This window comes from Parasteatoda tepidariorum, chromosome 6 (assembly GCF_043381705.1).
Source record: "Parasteatoda tepidariorum isolate YZ-2023 chromosome 6, CAS_Ptep_4.0, whole genome shotgun sequence".
Taxonomy (NCBI): domain Eukaryota; kingdom Metazoa; phylum Arthropoda; class Arachnida; order Araneae; family Theridiidae; genus Parasteatoda; species Parasteatoda tepidariorum.
In genome coordinates, this window is record NC_092209.1 from 46,623,769 (window position 1) to 46,642,548 (window position 18,780).

The 18,780-nt window shown below is 31.4% G+C and overlaps 1 protein-coding gene across 2 annotated transcripts in view; it reads left to right on the top strand.

Annotated features, from left to right (window-relative positions):
• LOC107440994 (equilibrative nucleobase transporter 1) overlaps positions 1 to 18,780 on the top strand; it is a 103,837-nt gene that overhangs the window by 40,172 nt on the left and 44,885 nt on the right. For both annotated transcript variants that reach the window (XM_016054115.4, XM_016054114.3), the window contains exons 4-5: positions 9,913 to 9,959; positions 12,711 to 12,787. In XM_016054115.4, the coding sequence (XP_015909601.1) occupies positions 9,913 to 9,959; positions 12,711 to 12,787 (124 nt within the window). The remainder of the gene's footprint in view (positions 1 to 9,912; positions 9,960 to 12,710; positions 12,788 to 18,780) is intronic.

The window sequence follows — 18,780 nt, forward strand, 5'->3', positions numbered from 1 at the left end:
CGGTTGTGGATTAAAATTTGATCGAAGTGCGGAGAGTGCAGTCTTGTAGCTTGGGCAATCTGCAGCATAAGCTGGGTGATGGGGATTGTGTGAAGTACCAAAGTACGTATTAGAGTGCCAGCAGTTGATGCAGTGATGGGTGTTTGAATTGCATTCGCTGGAGTGATGTTGGCTACCACAGGTCACGCATGTTGCGAATTCCTGTTGACATTGATGAGTCTGGTGGTCAAGACCTTGACACCATGAACATCTCCTGAGGATTAATCTTTTCTTAACTATGCACTTATTCAGTCCTATGAAGATGAATCTAGCCGAAAGGAGATTAGTTGCGAGTCTATGGGAGACGTTGACTATGATGTGGTGTTTGTCTGTAGCTCTTTTATGAGGTATGGATTTGACGTATTTTATTACGTTATTGTTGCTGGGTGTGTCACAGTTTCTTTGGAGAATATTAGCGATGTCTGTGCCATCGAAGTGAGCTGGTGCATTAAGTATAATGAGCGGAGTAAGGCGTTGCTCTTTATCTTTGAAGTGAAGTTTGTTTTCAATGCTTTTTGTCAAATTGACCTTATCATCTTGTGTATGGAATTTTATTTCAACGAGATTCTTCGTTTTGTATACTTTTTTCACAAGTGGTTTTGGATTAGATTTGTTTATGATATTTATAATGTCGTCAGGTTTGGAGCCATCTTCTGTGGTGATAATGATTGGGACAGGAGAACGTGTACTCATCAGGGTCTCACTGTTCAGAGGGCCGCAGCAAGTGTTCTTCATGTCAGCAAGTTGAACGGAAATTGTCTTGATTTGATGTTCTAAATTCTTCAAGTGAGTGGAGTGTTCGACTTTGTCAGATCGTGACTGTTTGAGAGAAGTTAAAATTTGATTCTGTTTGTTGAAAAGTTCTCTAATTTTGTGGACGGTGTCTTGACAGACCTTTCTCTGGGGTATCGGGAGTTTAAACTTGTTTCCGGTTTTGTAATCTATGCTGTTGATGAGATTTGCGAGCAGTTTATCCAGGTCATCGGACGGATCTAGGAGGGGCCAGTCTGAAGTTGAGGCGTTGTCAGTTGGAGTAGAATTAGGCGATGATGAAATCGAAACAGTATGTTCCTGTTCGCTGTTACTGTTGATGATATGTTTGCATTGTGGATTGATTGATGCTGATTCTAGTAGAATATTGTGACCGGTAGAGGGATGGCCAAAAGATGAGGGATGCTCAGCAGAATGCCTAGGCTCACCGGAGAAGAGTGGAGTTGAGCTGACACCTCTTCTATATGGTCTTTCAGTTTTCTTATGCATTGATGGCGTGGGGAAATCTCCACGTGCCTTGGGTCTTGATACATCACTTTGTTCACCATAAGTTTGCATGTCATCTATGTTACCAGACGAGGACATAATGCAGAAATTAATGGAGATGGGGATAATGGGGAGTGAGAAAACAAAAGGGAAATTGAAATTTTTTTGGAAAATTAAGCAAAATGAGAAAAATGGCAGTGGTGAGTCATGTTCCAACCTCCGCGGGTTCCTTGAGATGTTAATACACTATATTTAGATGTGAATCCGATGTTCCATTGCAAATAATTATGATAATGATGCCGCCCCCGGTTATACACATAAGAGGTCACTAAAAGCTATTGTAACTATAAAAAAACGGATCTGAAGAAACTAAGAAGTTGAGGCCGGTGGTCAGAGCGATAAGAGTAAGGCAACTTCAAATTGGGACAGAAGTCAGAATGATAACGGTGTAACCAGTGGCGACATGCATACAAAAACTAGAAGTATATGATGTACTACACTAGCAAAAATTAATTTTAAAATGAGTTAAATGTATAAACTCTGATTAAAGTTGAAAAAGAAAAACAATGAAATATTTAGGTTGAGTTAAGGGATGGAAAAGCATATGATAGGATACAATAAAATAACATTGATGGATACGGGGAATATTGAGCGTATAAATACATTTGAACAAGAATTAAAATTTTTATGCATCAGATTGACTCTTGGCCAGAGATGTTGACTAAAGAAGATGTTAAATGATATGGGTATAGGCGGTCGCTATATCGACATTGACTAGCTTATAAAAATAAAATGAGATAGAAAGAATGTTGTTCTAAACGTGATTGTATGCTTCGGCAGATGGTATGGCCAGGGAATGTCATTAAAACAAGTTATTGAAGCGCAGCAAATTTCTTCTGATGTACTGGAAACTGGAGAAAGAGTATAGCCCTAAGCTATGTAGTACTGTTCCATTGGACGTTGTGCAAACATATGTTGGTAATAGTGAAGTACATGCTAGTAACATAGTTAGATTAAAAATATACAGAGATGCAAAATAAAACTTTAATGGTACACAAGTAAAACATAATGAAGAATAATAATGCCCTAACATATGTAAGATGATACTAAAAAGCTTTGAAAGAACATATGTAGAATAAGAAACAAAAACTAATGACATTGTAAACACTGACTTTGATATTGGAATGTGACAACAAAAATTTGGTATATCTATCGAGAAGATTAAAAGATACTAAAAAATTAATTAATAAAGAAATGATGGAAAAGGCGTGATGAGAAGCACTTAACTGTAATTGTATTCATGAAATTTGTTTTGATTGTCGCTATGGGGAATGGAACATCAGTTAACATTGAAAAGTGATGTGATTTTAAAATTTATAATGGCGATCGATCAAAAACAGTTGGGGGAAAGACATATAAAAAAATTAGACTAAAATACCAACGATAAGATATTATTTAAAGTGTACAAAGTCAGCGTTTACAAATGACAAACTTCAACATAGCGACAGCCTATACCTATGCGTGACATATTTTAAAAAGATACTGATTATGAGAGTACCAGGCCGCCGGAAAGTTAAAACTTTATAAAATAGGAAAGATAATCGCATGGGCGAATGCAATGAAGTGTTTTGAGCCGGAAATGAAGGCGAAAAAAAAATATTAGTTGTTGAAAATTGCGATGGAATCCACTTGCAGTGGATGACACGTTAATATGGCGGCCTGATACTCTAAGCCTAGATCAATGGAACATCGGATTTCAAACACTCAGAAATGGAAAAATAGGCCCGCCAGAGGCCGGAAAAGACTCACCGGAGATGCCAAGGGGAATTACATCCTGTTTTTAATAAGATTTAGCTAGAAGAAAGGACTAATTAATGCTTTTAAAAGCGTATTTTTGGAGCTCCTGAAGGAGACGTACAACATCTTCGTCCATATCACATGCGAGATACGCCAGTCACCCAGGAAGAAGAGAGCTCGGAAGAAAAGGAAGAATCAGTTTCCGAATTTCAAGATCCAGTAGAAAGCATCCCGGATCCTGAAAATTACCCGAACATCATATCGAGCCGCTACGATCTGCGACGCAATCGACGCCCGCCTGAAAGACTTATTAGACGAAATCTGTCCTAGAACCTTAATGTTTACGCTTCAATGTAGATATCTACATTTAGCATTGAGCGGGGCCGAATGTAAGGTTCGTATAAGTTTGATTTTATTACAGCAGAGAATAGTTTAACTTTCATATAAAAAGGTGGCAAAATTCAGATATGTAAATAGAACTCTTCGCAAACGCATATATTTCGCTGTTATTATTTTATTTTTCATTAAATACTTTTATAAAATATCTCTTCGCTTATTTACTGTATTGCAGATTAATTAAATTCCTTGTCATTCAACTTTATCTTATATATATATATATTAAAACCGTCGTTGAACAGCCGACTTAATTTTGGGTTTACGACTACTTAGTAGCCTTGTAATTTTGAACCAGTCCAATAGTTTGTTCAGAATTACTGGATTGGGTTCAGAATTACAAGGTTACGGAGTTGAACATTGCAATAGAATTGGGTTGGCTATTTAGACAAAATATAAATACTGGGGAGATGAGCGAGGACAGAAGGGAATTTTATAATTATAATTTATGAGAACGTAGCAAAGATTTCTATGAAAAAAGTTTTGGGTGTTAATTTTTCAGAAAAAAAGTCCAATTTTACTGAACTATAATGAATAAATACTTCTTTATTAATATTTATTCATTCCATTGGGTTCGAATCGGGTATAAAGTTAAGCCCTCAACTGATTTTCCCCCCAAATCTTAGATTTTAAGAATGTAATAAAAATATCTTCATTATATTATAATATATTGTTTTCTTTTTTTTGCAAAACTTATTGGAACGAGGTTTTCAAGTATGCCCTCTGCCTTTCACATTATATTTCTTTTGTATGCGCGTAATATTGATTTTTCCTAGCATTTTAAGTAATTCCTTACAACCGGAAATTTCGAGCACAATGCATAAATTATAAATGAATTTAATGAAAAAGATTAATTACTCATAAAATATTTTCAAGATTAATTACTTAAAAATTGCACATAATAGACTCGGAAATTTCTCGCAATTCTGCTGCAATGTAACGAAATCATAATTAATATTCGCTTGTTTCTTTATTTGAAACATGCAAAATAACTCGTAATTCATGAAAAAATTGCATTTTTATTTTATTTTATTTTGTTTTATAGATTCTGAGTTGTTACTTAATTTAATAAGAGACTTAATCTCACTTTACAGTTTTTACTCATAAATTTATATTATTAAAATTTTTAACCATAAACATCTTATGAATGTAGCTGTAGCATTAACAGCACATGTGTAGTCCATGGGACTAAAGGGCGCAAAATGACGAAGACCTCTAGATTAGATCATTTCATTGGATTAGACTTATGTCAGAAAAACTGTAGAATAACTTACCGCGGTACAGCGCTCCAAGAGAAGAAAAGAAAAAAAGAAGCACTCTGAATAATTGTTAATCTTGTGATTGGCTTCACGTATACTTGAACTCTATCTTACTGGTTTACAGAGGTGACCTCAAAGTTGCTAATTAATTAGTGCAGACGGTATTTTAAGTTACGAAATCGGGTACTAAAACGTACTTTCTCCGAATAAGCATACCTTTATTTCGACGAATTTGTGTTCCTTACCCTCAAAATATGGGTGATAGCCACAATCTGGGAAATATGATCCGCGATAGCTCTGGGAATAGAGTGTTTGCCTTCCAATGAGGCGAACCGGTTCGAATCCCAGTCGATACGAATCCCACGTCCGGCTTGCACCGATCACAGTGCTGACGTGTAATATCCTCAATAGTAGACGGATCATGGGTTAGAGTCTCCTTTCCGTCAGGCTAACCGTGGGAAATTCTCGTGATCTCCATGTAACGTAAATGCGGGTAAGCTCCATCAAAAAGTCCACCACGAAGGCAAATTTCTCCCATTACGCGATCCAGGAGTTCCCTTGTCTTCTGGATTGGATTCAAAATTACAAGGCTACAGAGTTGAACGTAAGTAGTCGTAAACCCATAAAATTGGGTCGGCTGTTCAACGACGGTTATAAAATTATAAAATCTGGGAAATATTTTCATAATAGTTTGGTCAGGAGAACGGTCCAAAATTTGGAGATCTCAATGTTAGTTTAACATTTTGCATATTTTGCCATGTCTCGGTACGTTATAATCGAAAAATTTCTGCACACAATAATAATAAAATTCGATTATTTAAAGATAATTTTTCATTCATAAAATAATTTTTATTTATTATTTTTAATTTTTTTACTTGATGGTAGTCAAAAACTCTTTTAATTGCAAACTATATAAATTTTTCCATCATTTTAAGGAATGTAATTTTACATGGCAAACTACAAAGTTTGAATGAAATCGGTCGAATAGTTTCTGAGGAATCGAATTTTAAAAGAAAGCGTTATATTTAAACATCGAGTCCTAGTACTACGTGAGGATCTGATGATTAGATCAAAAAATTTTCAATTAGTTTTTTTTTTCCTATTGTATAAGAAACCCGAAGAAAAAAGACTACAGAGTGTGATGATTTTTTTTACGAATGAAATACTAATGTACTATTATTTCCTTTTTATTAATGTAATTATTAATGTCATTATAAATGTTTTATTAATGTTATTATTTAATGCAATTTTACAAATATGCAAAAGAAACTATTATAATTTTTGAAATTCATATTGTACCTATCAAATATAATAAACTTTTACATTGTCCCCATAATCCGACCAAATCATACTTTTTATGATGATTATGAACATGCGCTGCCTAAGTTTGTTTCATTACTTTTTATAAAGATATCTAAAGAAATAATTTCATTTTTATTTTACTCTCGGAGTTTCAACAAAAATAAATTTTTTAATTTTATTAAAAAAATTTATTCAGGAAGCGTCAAACATCATTACGTCAAACATTCGTGCTACTAATATAAAATAATGATTTTTTTAATCCATGTAAAATATAGTTCTGAACATGTAATTAAGTATGGCATGCTTTTACTCACTGATTTATTGGATATTGTCGCACTCATTTTAAAATACTAACAGAGAAGTAGCGTGTTTAGTTTGTTCGTGAAATCATGAAATAACAATAAAATAATCATAATACTTAGCTACCGCACATAAAATACCCTATTAAAAGACAAATAATATGTATTTGTTTTATGCTGTAAGTTTTCCTGTTTACATTTTGTGAAACTGTTAAATGTATAATCCAAACACAAACAATTCGAATCCATCGAACCATTAAATTGGTTACGATTTAGAGAGATTTAAGCTCGTATCTACAATGGTGATAAAAAGTAAAGTGATCAATTTTGTCGATTGGAGTGATATCAGATGCGATCTTGATAATGAAAATATATTTTTTACATGATTAAATACAGTTAATAAAATGAAATTATTATATTAAATATTCTCTGTAAAGATGTATTGAGATAGTCCTTTTTGTTAAATCATTTTTTATTGTTAATAAAGTGTACATGGAACCCTTTAAAGATATGCGAAGAAATTTTGATTATTAGACTGTTAAGGTTTCGGTTATTAGACAGTTAAGGTTTAACAGTTAAGGTTTTAGGATCGCCACCCTCTCTGTTAGTCAGAGAATTTTCAACGCTTCCTACGAAAAACGGTAATAAAAAATAACAAATTTTATGCCCCATTTTTAAAATTTTTGAACTTTTAGTTATGATACACTTCTATCTTCCTCATCATAGTTAGCCAGACAGTCCAATGTGAGCCAATGGCTTCCTCTGAAGATTTCTCCATGTTGACTTCTGATTTATCTTAAATCTCCAATTCTTTTCGTTAATTGCAAGAAAATCAGACTCCCCTGAGTAAGCCCATCTCTAACCGCGGCCGTCCCCGCTTTCTTGTTCCAGTGGGTCTAAAAAGCAGTATTTTTTTTTATTGTATTGTCATCACTCATTCGAATCACTTGGGCCATCCAATTCATTCTATTTACTTTTATGTATTTAATAATATCAGGTTGCTTATAAATCTAGTACAGTTCAAAGTTAAATCTCCTTCTCCAGTTATTGTTTTCATTTACACCACCAAGTATACTCATCAAAATCTTTCTCTCAAATATTGCGATACAATTTTCCTCCAGTTTTGTCATTGTCCAAGCTTCAGACATATTTCTATAATTACTTTAATTTATTGGAATTATACCTAATAACCATTATATTCAAGATAGAAACGTTTTTTTTTAATACTTATTCTGATGAAAATAAAGTTTACATAAAATTAAGTGTTTCAATTAAAAATAAATTCAAGACTTCACTTTGCAGTTTAAATTAAATATTATATTTCTTAACCCTACATGAAAAGTAAAATAAGTTATGTAGTTTATGAATATAATTAGCAATACAGGATCTGTGCTGTTTCAGTACGGCTAGTATTGCATGAAACATATTTCAAAATCACATCAAAGAGAGTTATATTTTATAAGTTAACAATCGGAAATCCAAATTTAATTACATTTTTATTATTTCCACGGATAAAATACATAAATTATACAAATAAATTAACATAATGTATCCAAAACTTCATATATTCATATCATTGGACTGATTAAATTGAAAGTCAATTACATATTGATAATATCCTTTTTAATTATTTGACAATGGAGAAAAATACATTTATTATGCAAATAAATTGACCTAATTTATTTTTATTTGATTAAACTTGTTCTATGCCAATTAATTAAATTTCGATTATTTCGATATCCTTTGGAGTTACTTAACGGAGCAAATACATAAATTATATTAATAATTTAACCTAACATATTTAAATCTTCATCAAACGTGTTAAATGCGAGCTTAATTACATTTCAATTATTTCTATAATATTCTTTTGAGTTATTCAACAACGGAGAAAACACATAAAATATACAAATGAACTGACCTAATATATTCAAAACTCATTCAAACGTGTTAAAAACAGAAGGAAAGTAAACACAAATTTAAATACTTTTAAACTCTCACATAATAAATTTCCGAATTTTCTTGAAACATGCAACAGAAAAAGCATGTTTAATGTGGTTAAAGAAAAGATGAGTCAATTAATCAAAATTTAGAAAAGCGACAAGGCACAAAAATACGAAGATCTAGGCACCATTCAACTCTAAATACATCGTGATCTGTTGCAGAATTATCGCCAAGTCTTAGCAACTTCTGGGCAGCGGAATTCAGAAATTCAGAACACATATTTTTCCAAACATTAACGTGGAGAAAGTAGAATTCTTTTTCTGTTTGAAAGTGATCCTTAAAACTCTGTGGCTCTTTAATTTATTTGTAAGAAAATATCTAGGTGTTTTTCAATAACCTCTTAGTCTAAGGTTTTTGCTCAATATGCGACGCATTGTTCTTTTTGACACGTTCATCTATTTAACCTCTTCATCTATTTATCTTTGATTCTTCAATAGCCTCTTAGTCTAATATTTTCATTCATTATGCGACACATTTTTTTGACACTTTCATTTATTTAACCTCTTCATCTATTTAATCTTTTATTCTTCAATAACCTCTTAACCGAATATTTTCATTTAGTATGCAAGACATTGTTCTTTTTGACGCGTTCATTTATTTAACTACTTCATCTATTTAATCTTTTATTCTTCCATAACCTTTTAGTCTAAGATTTTCATTTATTAGGTGCCATGTTGTTTTTTTTTTTTTTTTACACGTTCATTTATTTAACCTCTTCATCTATGTTATCTTTTATTCTTCATTAACCTCTTAGTCGAATATTTTCATTTATTATGCTAGACATTGTTCTTTTTGACACGTTCATTTATTCAACCTCTTCATCTATTTAATCTTTTATTCTTCAATAACCTCTTAACCGAATATTTTCATTTAGTATGCAAGACATTGTTCTTTTTGACGCTTTCATTTATTTAACTACTTCATCTATTTAATCTTGTATTCTTCCATAACCTCTAAGTCTAAGATTTTCATTTATTAGGTGCCATATTGTTTTTTTTTACACGTTCATTTATTTTACCTTTTCATCTATTTTATCTTTTATTCTTCATTAACCTCTTAGTCGAATATTTTCGTTTATTATGCTAGATATTGTTCTTTTTGACACGTTCATTTATTCAACCTCTTCCTCTATTTAATCTTTTATTCTTCAATAACCTCTTAGTCTAAGGTTATCGTTTACTATGTGGCACATTATTTTTTTTATGGTTTTGACAAGAAGAGTTTTCTTTCGACAAATGCTCTTCCAATTCTTTCCTGTTTTTTTAAGGACAGGTGTGCTTAACCAGCGTGGTTCACCCTTTTTAGTCACGTCTGCTACCCAATTTATCTCAGAAAATCTCTTTATATTTCAATGAATGAATGAGTTTTTGATGTCTAAGCGTCGGCTCAACAGAAGTCATTTTTTTTAATCTTATAATGTTATTAAACATCATTCTTTCTGAAGCTTCTAATTATTTCAATATAGTTAAAAAAAACTTTTTTTCTTTAAAAGTATATTTTTAATGAAAAAAGCATATTTTCAGAACTTAATTTGTTTTATTGATATTCTTTCACCTTTATTTCAGTGGTCTCGTTACCAGCGGATGTATTCTTTTATCATTAACCATAAGAGGTAAATATCAAAATTTTTATCCATTATAGCTCATTTTATTGTTTTTATTTGATGCAATTAATGTCACAGCAAGAGAGAGCGAATGCGATGGTCCGTAACAAGAACCCCTTTTTAATAGCGGAAAAATTGCTACTTTCAATAACTTCTACAATGTGTTTTTTTCTCTCAATTAGTTTTAATAATCTTTAATAAATAGCATAAAAATATCACTAAGTTGATTATGCTCAATCGTTTTCTTTAGTTTACTTTTTCCATACGTTCATAATCCCTCTTATTTTGAGAATCTAGAATCCAAATCCGTCAGCAGCAAAAAAAGTATGCTGTATGTTATTCAGAGAAAACACGTTTTTTCTGGGGGGGGGGTCTAATTTTGTAACTTAAGATATCGTCTGTACTAATTAATTATCATAGTTAAGGTAAGGCCTTCAAACCATTAAGGCAGTGTTTCCCAAAGTGTGGTACGCTTACCCGCAGGGGTACAGGAACAGTTTAGAGGGGGTTCTCGTTCTTGCAACAAACTAAATTTTTTTTTAATTTATTTGAAAACAAAGCTAGCCATGAAAATTTACGATTACGCATATTTCTATTGGCTATTTTTTGCAGAGTTAACAGTTAATAATTAGTAGTTTCAACAGCCAGTTATGATTTTTAACTTTTGTGCAATTTTTTTACAGTAAAAAATATATTCATTTTTTTTTATTAGTGATACACAGCGTTACCAAAAATTTAGAAAGGGTACCCAAAAGTCATAAGTTTGGGAAACACTGCATTAAGGTAATCCGATCATTCGATGAAAAATTAATCAAGATGATCGCTTTTTTATTTATCACACTTTATAGCCAGTTTTCGGCGTTTAATTTCAAATTAATGAACAAGAAACAAGAAGTTTGGAAGAGTATTATTAAAAGTTTTTTATTGAATAGTATATAAAAATGTAGATAAATTGTAACACAAATATGATTCGAAACATGAAAAGCACATTTGGCGAATAAATCCACCTATCACAAAAAAACAGTATGTCACAGTTTTATGACGAAAAGAGTTGTTCTTGTAGATGGATTCCGATAAAAAAGAAATGAGTTTTTGTAAAAATTACGTATGCCATTGCATTGTGGAAATTGCCTTTCAATGTTGCCGATGAAGTTACAGGAATCAAAAATATGGAGCAAAGATCAAATTGAAATAATTTTTGTTCCAGCACCAAATTTGAAGACCGAGGAGGAAGACTCAAGGCGGAAACTTATCTATCAAGTTAAAACATTACTTCTTAGGTTTGAAGATCTGGTTGGCTAATTCATGAGAAACAACTTAATCGCTAAAAAAGTAATAACTGGAACCCAAGATTACGTATTTAGACTCTTACCAGTTACAGTGTCTCATTCGGAGACATGAGGGGTCCGTTCAGCATAACATCCCAGACTATCAATTTTAAGCTGCCATAATGGTCTATTTTTTGGACAGCGGAGAATAAATAAACAATCCACGTTTCTCTTCATATAAAAGTATCAACTAGAAGCACGTTATCTGTCCTCTAATCTGACCGAGATATTGGTCTAGAAATTGACCATTAGGAAGCAAAAGTTTGATGTTATCGAGAAATTCAGCAATTTGGATAACCGTAAGACCCCTAGGTCATCAAGGAAGTGTAACTGATATGTGCTTTTGGATCTCTAAGATCAATTTCTTAGGTTGTTTAGCTGATTCCGGCTTCATTTTAATGGACGACACCACATGGCTACGTAGGCCTCATCATTTCAAAGAATTTCTGGTATCTGAAAATAACAGCTTAGAACAATTTCTGGAATATGAAGATAATCAATGGATTGATTGATAAGCCAGATGCCTGACATGAATCTCATAATGGATGATTGAAACTACTCTAGCAGACAAGTTGCTGTTTTGAGTCCTCTTTCATGCTCGTTAAATGAGCTGGTACACTGGTCTCAGCTCTCCATTTCAATGTCTGAAAACTAAGGAACATTAACAGTTACTCTATCACACGACCTATGCCTATACTCCGAAGAGGCATGCATAGCTTTATGCTGTCGCTGCCAGGAGAGCAGACAGGATTCCGACAAAGCTTGTTCTCGCCAATCTCCACGATTTTAATTGGCAGCGTAACTCATTCAACATTAGTAAAATACGTTTAAGTTCAAATTTCTACGAGACGCAGAATTAAATTTAGACTCAAAAAACATTTGGCACCTTTGCATGGGATTGGAGGTCGATGTAATAGTTAGGCGCAAGCTTCTCATTAAAGATAAGTAGTTTAATGTATGTTGCGTATTGACATGTTTTTAAAAGGCAACAATTGATGTAACTCCTTATCGCATGACTCAAGTTTTGAAAAATTATAGAATTACTTTAAATTCTGGATCCATGCAAGGCTCACATACACATATACATACATACGTACGTAATTACATACATACGTGCGTACATACATACATACATGCATACATACATGCATACATACATACATACATGCATACATGCCTACATGCATACATGCATACGTGCGTACATACATACATACATGCGTGCGTGCGTGCATGCATACATACATACATACATACATACATACATACATACATACATACATACATACGTATCGTGCGTGTGTACATACATACATACGTACGTGCCTACTTACGCACGCACGCACAGGGTGTCTGTTTCAATTTGTTTTATTGTATTTTTTATTTATTCAAATGAAATAACGGAAGTTTTTTTTTAAAATTTTGTTTCTAGAGACATCATTTTTACTGTTTCCTTCGTTGATTTTGATGTGCCTTGCTGGTGTACCTCTACGTTTAGCTAATATGCAGGTAAAGTCATTAATTAATTACTATCTTAAAACTTAAACTGTACAAAATTCCGGATCTAAAAAGGTACCAGTAATCAGGGTGCCAATACTTTTTACCGTAAAATCCACTTTTACCGGAACATGTTACGAAACAAAAAATCTGATATACCGTAATTGTTACAGTAATGATTACCGCAAATTCTCTGAAACACTGATTAAATAAATATGAATGTAAAAAAACGGTATCATATTTTGCGGTTAAAATGACTTTTAAGGAGACTGCACCCAAAGTATCGGTACTTTAAACGATAATTTGATTCGGAATTTTTTATTGAGAATTGTTCCTCTTCCAAAAAATGTATTTTTGGAATCGTATTTTTGTTTTTTTTGTTTATATGTGATTGATCCTAAATCGTAATTCATGACATGAATTATGCCATTATGAATTATCCCTTTTGTGCAATCTTACTATTCATTACGAATATGAGGGTATTTGTTTTAAATGAATGCTTTATTTAACAAAATATTAAATTCAATTGTAATACGCTTCAAATAATTTTACCAAAATCTAATAATAATTTTTTTAAAGTTAGTGGCTTTTAAAATTGTTAGATTTCTTAGATTTCTATTTTTAGATTGGATAGGATAAATATAATTATGGATAAATTTAATTAATTAATTTAATTCAATTTATAGATTATTACAATTATTAAAATCAATAAATGCTTTTCGATAAAAATCCCAATTTGTTGCGCAAATTAGGGTCTAGAACATTTTTAAAGAATTGTTACATTGCATGTAACTTACATATAATGATTTTAATTACATTTTATGTTACAAAAAATTTCATTTAATTGCTATGAAATTTCTAAAACGTTTTTTTATTTTTTTTATTTTCAATTTTAAACTTTTGTTGTTCATAAGATAAGCATTAGACATACAAATTATTCCGCAGCAATGAATTGTAGGTTATGGATACTTTGTTGTGATCATTTCAGCATATATAAGTTTCTAATAAATGTTTGTAAATAATCTTGTTCAATCCTATGCGATACATGAAACAATCATTTACTATCTTAACATTTAAGCACTTGTTGCTGATTTAGGTAAGGCATAATTGATCAACATATTCATTTACAGTAAAAAACTGTAAGTTTTGAAACATTATATCAATATCAATATGTATTATCCATTTTAATTTTGTCCCGCAGTGGACTGATCGTTAAGACACGCTTCCCAGTAGAACATCGAAGTCAAGCATCACTGGCTGCGGTCAGTGAGCTGGTGGGTGACCACTATGAGAAAAATTAGTTTAAATTGTTTAAAACTGAGCAAGATATGAGTAATTCTTTTATACTACTCATGCGCGGAAAAAATAAAAATAAAAATTTTCTTAATTTTGTAGGGAATCGTATTTGGCAACTAATAAAAAAGTCCGCTTTGAATATCTTAAAAAGTTTTAAGCAATTTTCAATGTAGTTTTCGTACTTTTTAGAAGAAAGCCCTAAATGATAAGGATTTTTCTACAAATATTATATTGTATCATAATACAGAATTTAATAACAAGTTATACCTTACAATGGAAGTTCATACACCAAAAACACAGGCGAGAAAATAAAATACTTTTATGGGGGATGATTTCCAACAATTCGGATGTCCTATTTATTAAATGTTGTTTAATACTAAAAAATGAAATACATGGAAAACCCCTTATGATTTTGAGCATTCTTTTAAAAAATACGAAAAATACTTAGGAAATTGCATGAAACTTTTTAAATTTTTATGATATTCAAATCGGACTTTTTCTATTAGTTGCCAAATACGACTCACTACAAAATTATGGAGAAATTTTTTTTTAATTTTTCCCACTCATGCGCAGTATAAAAGAAATACTTTAATTACTCATATCTTGCTCTGTTTTAAATGAATTTTTCTCAAATTTTAAAATAAAAATTTGATAATTAATTTTAAATTGCTCCAAAAATTTTCTTCAATTTTATTGAATATTTTTAAAGTTATAGCATAAAAAACGTAAGACGAAAAAAATTTAGCTTTTTCATAAAAATGTCCATATAATAACCAAAAACATATGACAAGTCTATTGATATATTTTTCAGCAAATTGTGTTCAAAAGTATTATTTTCCGTTCATAATTTATTGTCGGTTCCACAAATCTCTAAAAGCTTTAAACTTCATTGACATGTATGAGAAATCGCATGATCTAAAAACTTCTGAAGTTATAGAAAGAGTTTCTTTGTATTTCTGTGGAAATACAAAAAAATGTATTGGTATAGATGTGTTATTTTGCCCACCCCTTGAATATTCTTTCATGAGCGAACAATGGTGAACGCTTCGTTCTACAGCTGTGCTTCTAATTGTATTTTTGTAAATAATCATTTTCACTTTTATTACTTACTTATTTAAGAATTAAATTTAATATTTAAAAATAATCTTCATTAACTGTTATACAATATGCATTCTATTATAAACTATTTTTCAAGGCCAATCCTTAAATGAAATATTTTTTAAAAATCAAATCACGAATTTGTGAAATAATATGTCAAAAATAAATAACTTCTGATCACTCTTTATCAATAAAAGGAAGTAAACTATTTTAAAGACCATTAAAATCCTGTTTCAGCCCAAAAATATCTACACAAAAAAATATAATTAATTACGACCTTGCCTTTAATGTAGACACTTATAGTTTTTTTTTTTTTTTTAATATTGTAACCGGCGTACTCAAACTTCTACTTATAATATTATAATATTTATAAGAATCGAATTAGATACATTAATTGTCAAGGCCATCTACTTTAGCGTTCAATGGTGAGATTTTTATTTTTTCAAGGTCGGTAGTCTGAGACTATCAAAATGAAGCATCAATTTTCTCACACAAATTTATTTCATTGATCAAAATGCAACGAATCGATATGATTTTTTTCCATCGATTTTGCACGCGTTTATGCAAATTTCATAATTATTGTGTTATTATTATGCAATGCTTTGCTTCATTTTGATATTTGTTATGCTAATAATACTCATACTTTAATATATTTGTTAGAAAAACAAATTATCGAGGTCAGTACTTAAAACGATTTGTGGTGAATAAATATTTTATGAATCATAAATCCAATTAATCATTGGCTAGCAAATGAAAAACATCGCGTCGATGATTTTAGTTTTGAGTTATTTAAAGACGTGTAAATTAAAAAACCATTTTATGTTATGGAATTAAAGGTGATGGTTTTTTTAATACAAAAAAAAACTGTAGCTTAATAAGTTTCTTAAGTCTAAAGATTATAATATTTTAAACAAGATAAACCATATAGCTGAAAATGGAAAAAAAATCTTGATCTTGAAATTGTGTTAGAGTTGCAGGCCGAAAAATTCCTGATAGATTTGCCAGCGTTGCCTTGCTTTAGGTCAATGTTAACTTCTGTATTGATGCCCGGTGGCTGAGTGGTAGCTCTTCGCTCTCCCGTGCCACAGGTCCTGGGTTCGATCCTCGGGTCGGGCAAGGTTGACTCAGCCTTTCATCCCTTCAGTGGGTCGATAAATGAGTACCAAGCATGCTTGGGAATTAAACACTGGGGGTTCCGCGTTTGGCTGACCACCTAACCGGAACGTCTACTTCGCACTCCAAAGCCCAAGGTCAAGAAAATTGAGATGGGCACAGTAGGCCTTGACCCTCTATGGGCTGTCACGCCACTGAGTTTAGTTTTAACTTCTGTATTTGACTCGACAAATAACTAAAATTTCATTAGACTTTACAATCTTTTTTAGGGGCGTCGTTTAACGTTAAGAAAAATAAAAGCACTTAGAAATAGAAAAGAAATGTTTTTTTCTTTCTTTTTTGAATTATTGTGAAATCATTTTGTAAAATAAACAAAATTTTCAAAAAATGACAAAAAAATTACAAATTTTTTTACTTAAAGACCATATTTCTCAACGAGCTGTGGTGGCTCAGGGGATAGAGGGCTCGTCTCCCTATGTGGTGGCCCGGGTTCGAATGCCAGTGATATCTGATCGATGCTCATTTCACACCTGGCTAGCATTGACTACAGTGCTGAGGTAAAATATCCTCAGTGGTAGACGGATCATGGGTTAGAGTCCCATTGCCATTAAGCTAACTATTGGAGATTTTCGAGTTTTTTCTCTCCATGTAGTGCAAATAATGGTTAGTTCGATCAAAATCACTACTTGACGAAAGAGCTGTCTTGTCTTTTGGATTGGATTCAAAATTACAAGGCTACGGAGCTGAACATTTGCAGCCGTGAACTTAAAATTGGGTCAGCTCTTCAACGATGGTTATAAAATAAAATATTTCTAAACAAATAGGCCAAAATCATGAACTTCACCCTTTCACAGAGTGGAAGGCCAGGAAAGGATAATTCTTTTAAAATTTGCTGACCATTTTTGGAGTCCCTGTCCAAACATGGTTGTTGTTCGTTAAATAATATCGTATTATTAAAATTCTTTATTATTTTTAATATAAATTACTTTTAATATAAATATTGAGAATCCTTATCAAAAGTAAAGTAAACTAGTACACTCCTTAGATGTCGCGGTTTAACATCTAAACCAGGAAACGCAATAAAATCAAAATCTGTCCTACCACTTCTGAGAAATACAGGATTTAAAACATTGAACTTGATCAACAGAAGAAACTGGACTTAAAAAAGTGGAAGTTATATGAAATAAACATTTAAGTGAGATCTTTACAGAAAACCTTATATATTAGTTTATATAAGTACTACATCATGCTCTCTAATTAAAACAAAACAAAAAATTTTAATGAAATTTTGAATATTGTGAAAATATAAAGATATAAATATAAAGATATAAATATAAATAAAAGATAGGAAATACCACGCATTTCATGTTGATCTTTCAGTAATAAATTAAAGCAATAGCCAATACAAGGATTCCTTAACTTTCCTTGACTGGCGAAAAGTATTTTAATGTATATCTATCACTTGCATTGTTGATTATTTCATGGACTATTTTCAAAATTTATTGATTAAAAACTAATACGTATATTAAAAAATATAGATTTTTTGACTATTTATCAAATTTTTTTCGCTAAATTAGGTTATCATCACTCTAGAGAATAGAATAATTGGTCAAATGGATAATAATAATTTCAACAACATTCATCAACATAAGTCATGCTTTCTACGTAAGACCAAGTCGTCTTCAAATAATGGCAATCACCTACTTCAACAAACTACCATGATACAATTTTTGCAATATTTTGAAAAATTATTTTTTGTGCTTCGGCCTAGTTAGGTCATTTAAGAATATATTTTAAAAAATGAACAAATGAATTTTTTTTATTAAAATTTTTAAAAAAAACCGGTAATGTTAAGAGCTGGAAAAAATTTGAGAACATTAAAAAAAAAAAAAAGATCAAGGTGATTAACTGAAAAATGGGTTCTACCTTTAAAAACCTTGTTGACTGATGCTTTTTTTCCTTTCTGTTTGATTAATGTTAGAAGACAAAATTTCTGATAGAATTCAAATGTCTACTCTAAGGCCATTGCGCAAAATAATTTTTGCCAAATATAATAATATTACGAGAAGTAAAAGGAAACTTCAATGCTAACTTCCCATTGTCAAAAACGCATCATTAAAGCAGTAATTAATGAAGTTACAACTTCAACGGCAATTAAATCTCCTGCATCTCTTTTTACATTTGGAACACTAAGAAATGTTACAAAAAGTTATAAACGGTTGATCTTTCTCAAATTAAAAGCAAAGTCAAAGTTGATTAAAGAAAGCGTTCCTGGAAGTTTAAAGTTTGCTTTACGTAATGATGTTAAGCTAAATTTGTGACGTAAACTTATGTTTAATGATAAAATAACAATTAATCTAGACTTTCAAGATGGGTTAGGATACAACGGGGATAATTTTAGACAAGAAACTTCATAATTATCGAAGCACATACGAGATGGCTCTGTCATGTTATGAACATATTTCAATGCAAAAGTTATAGCTGTTGTCGTCTTCTCA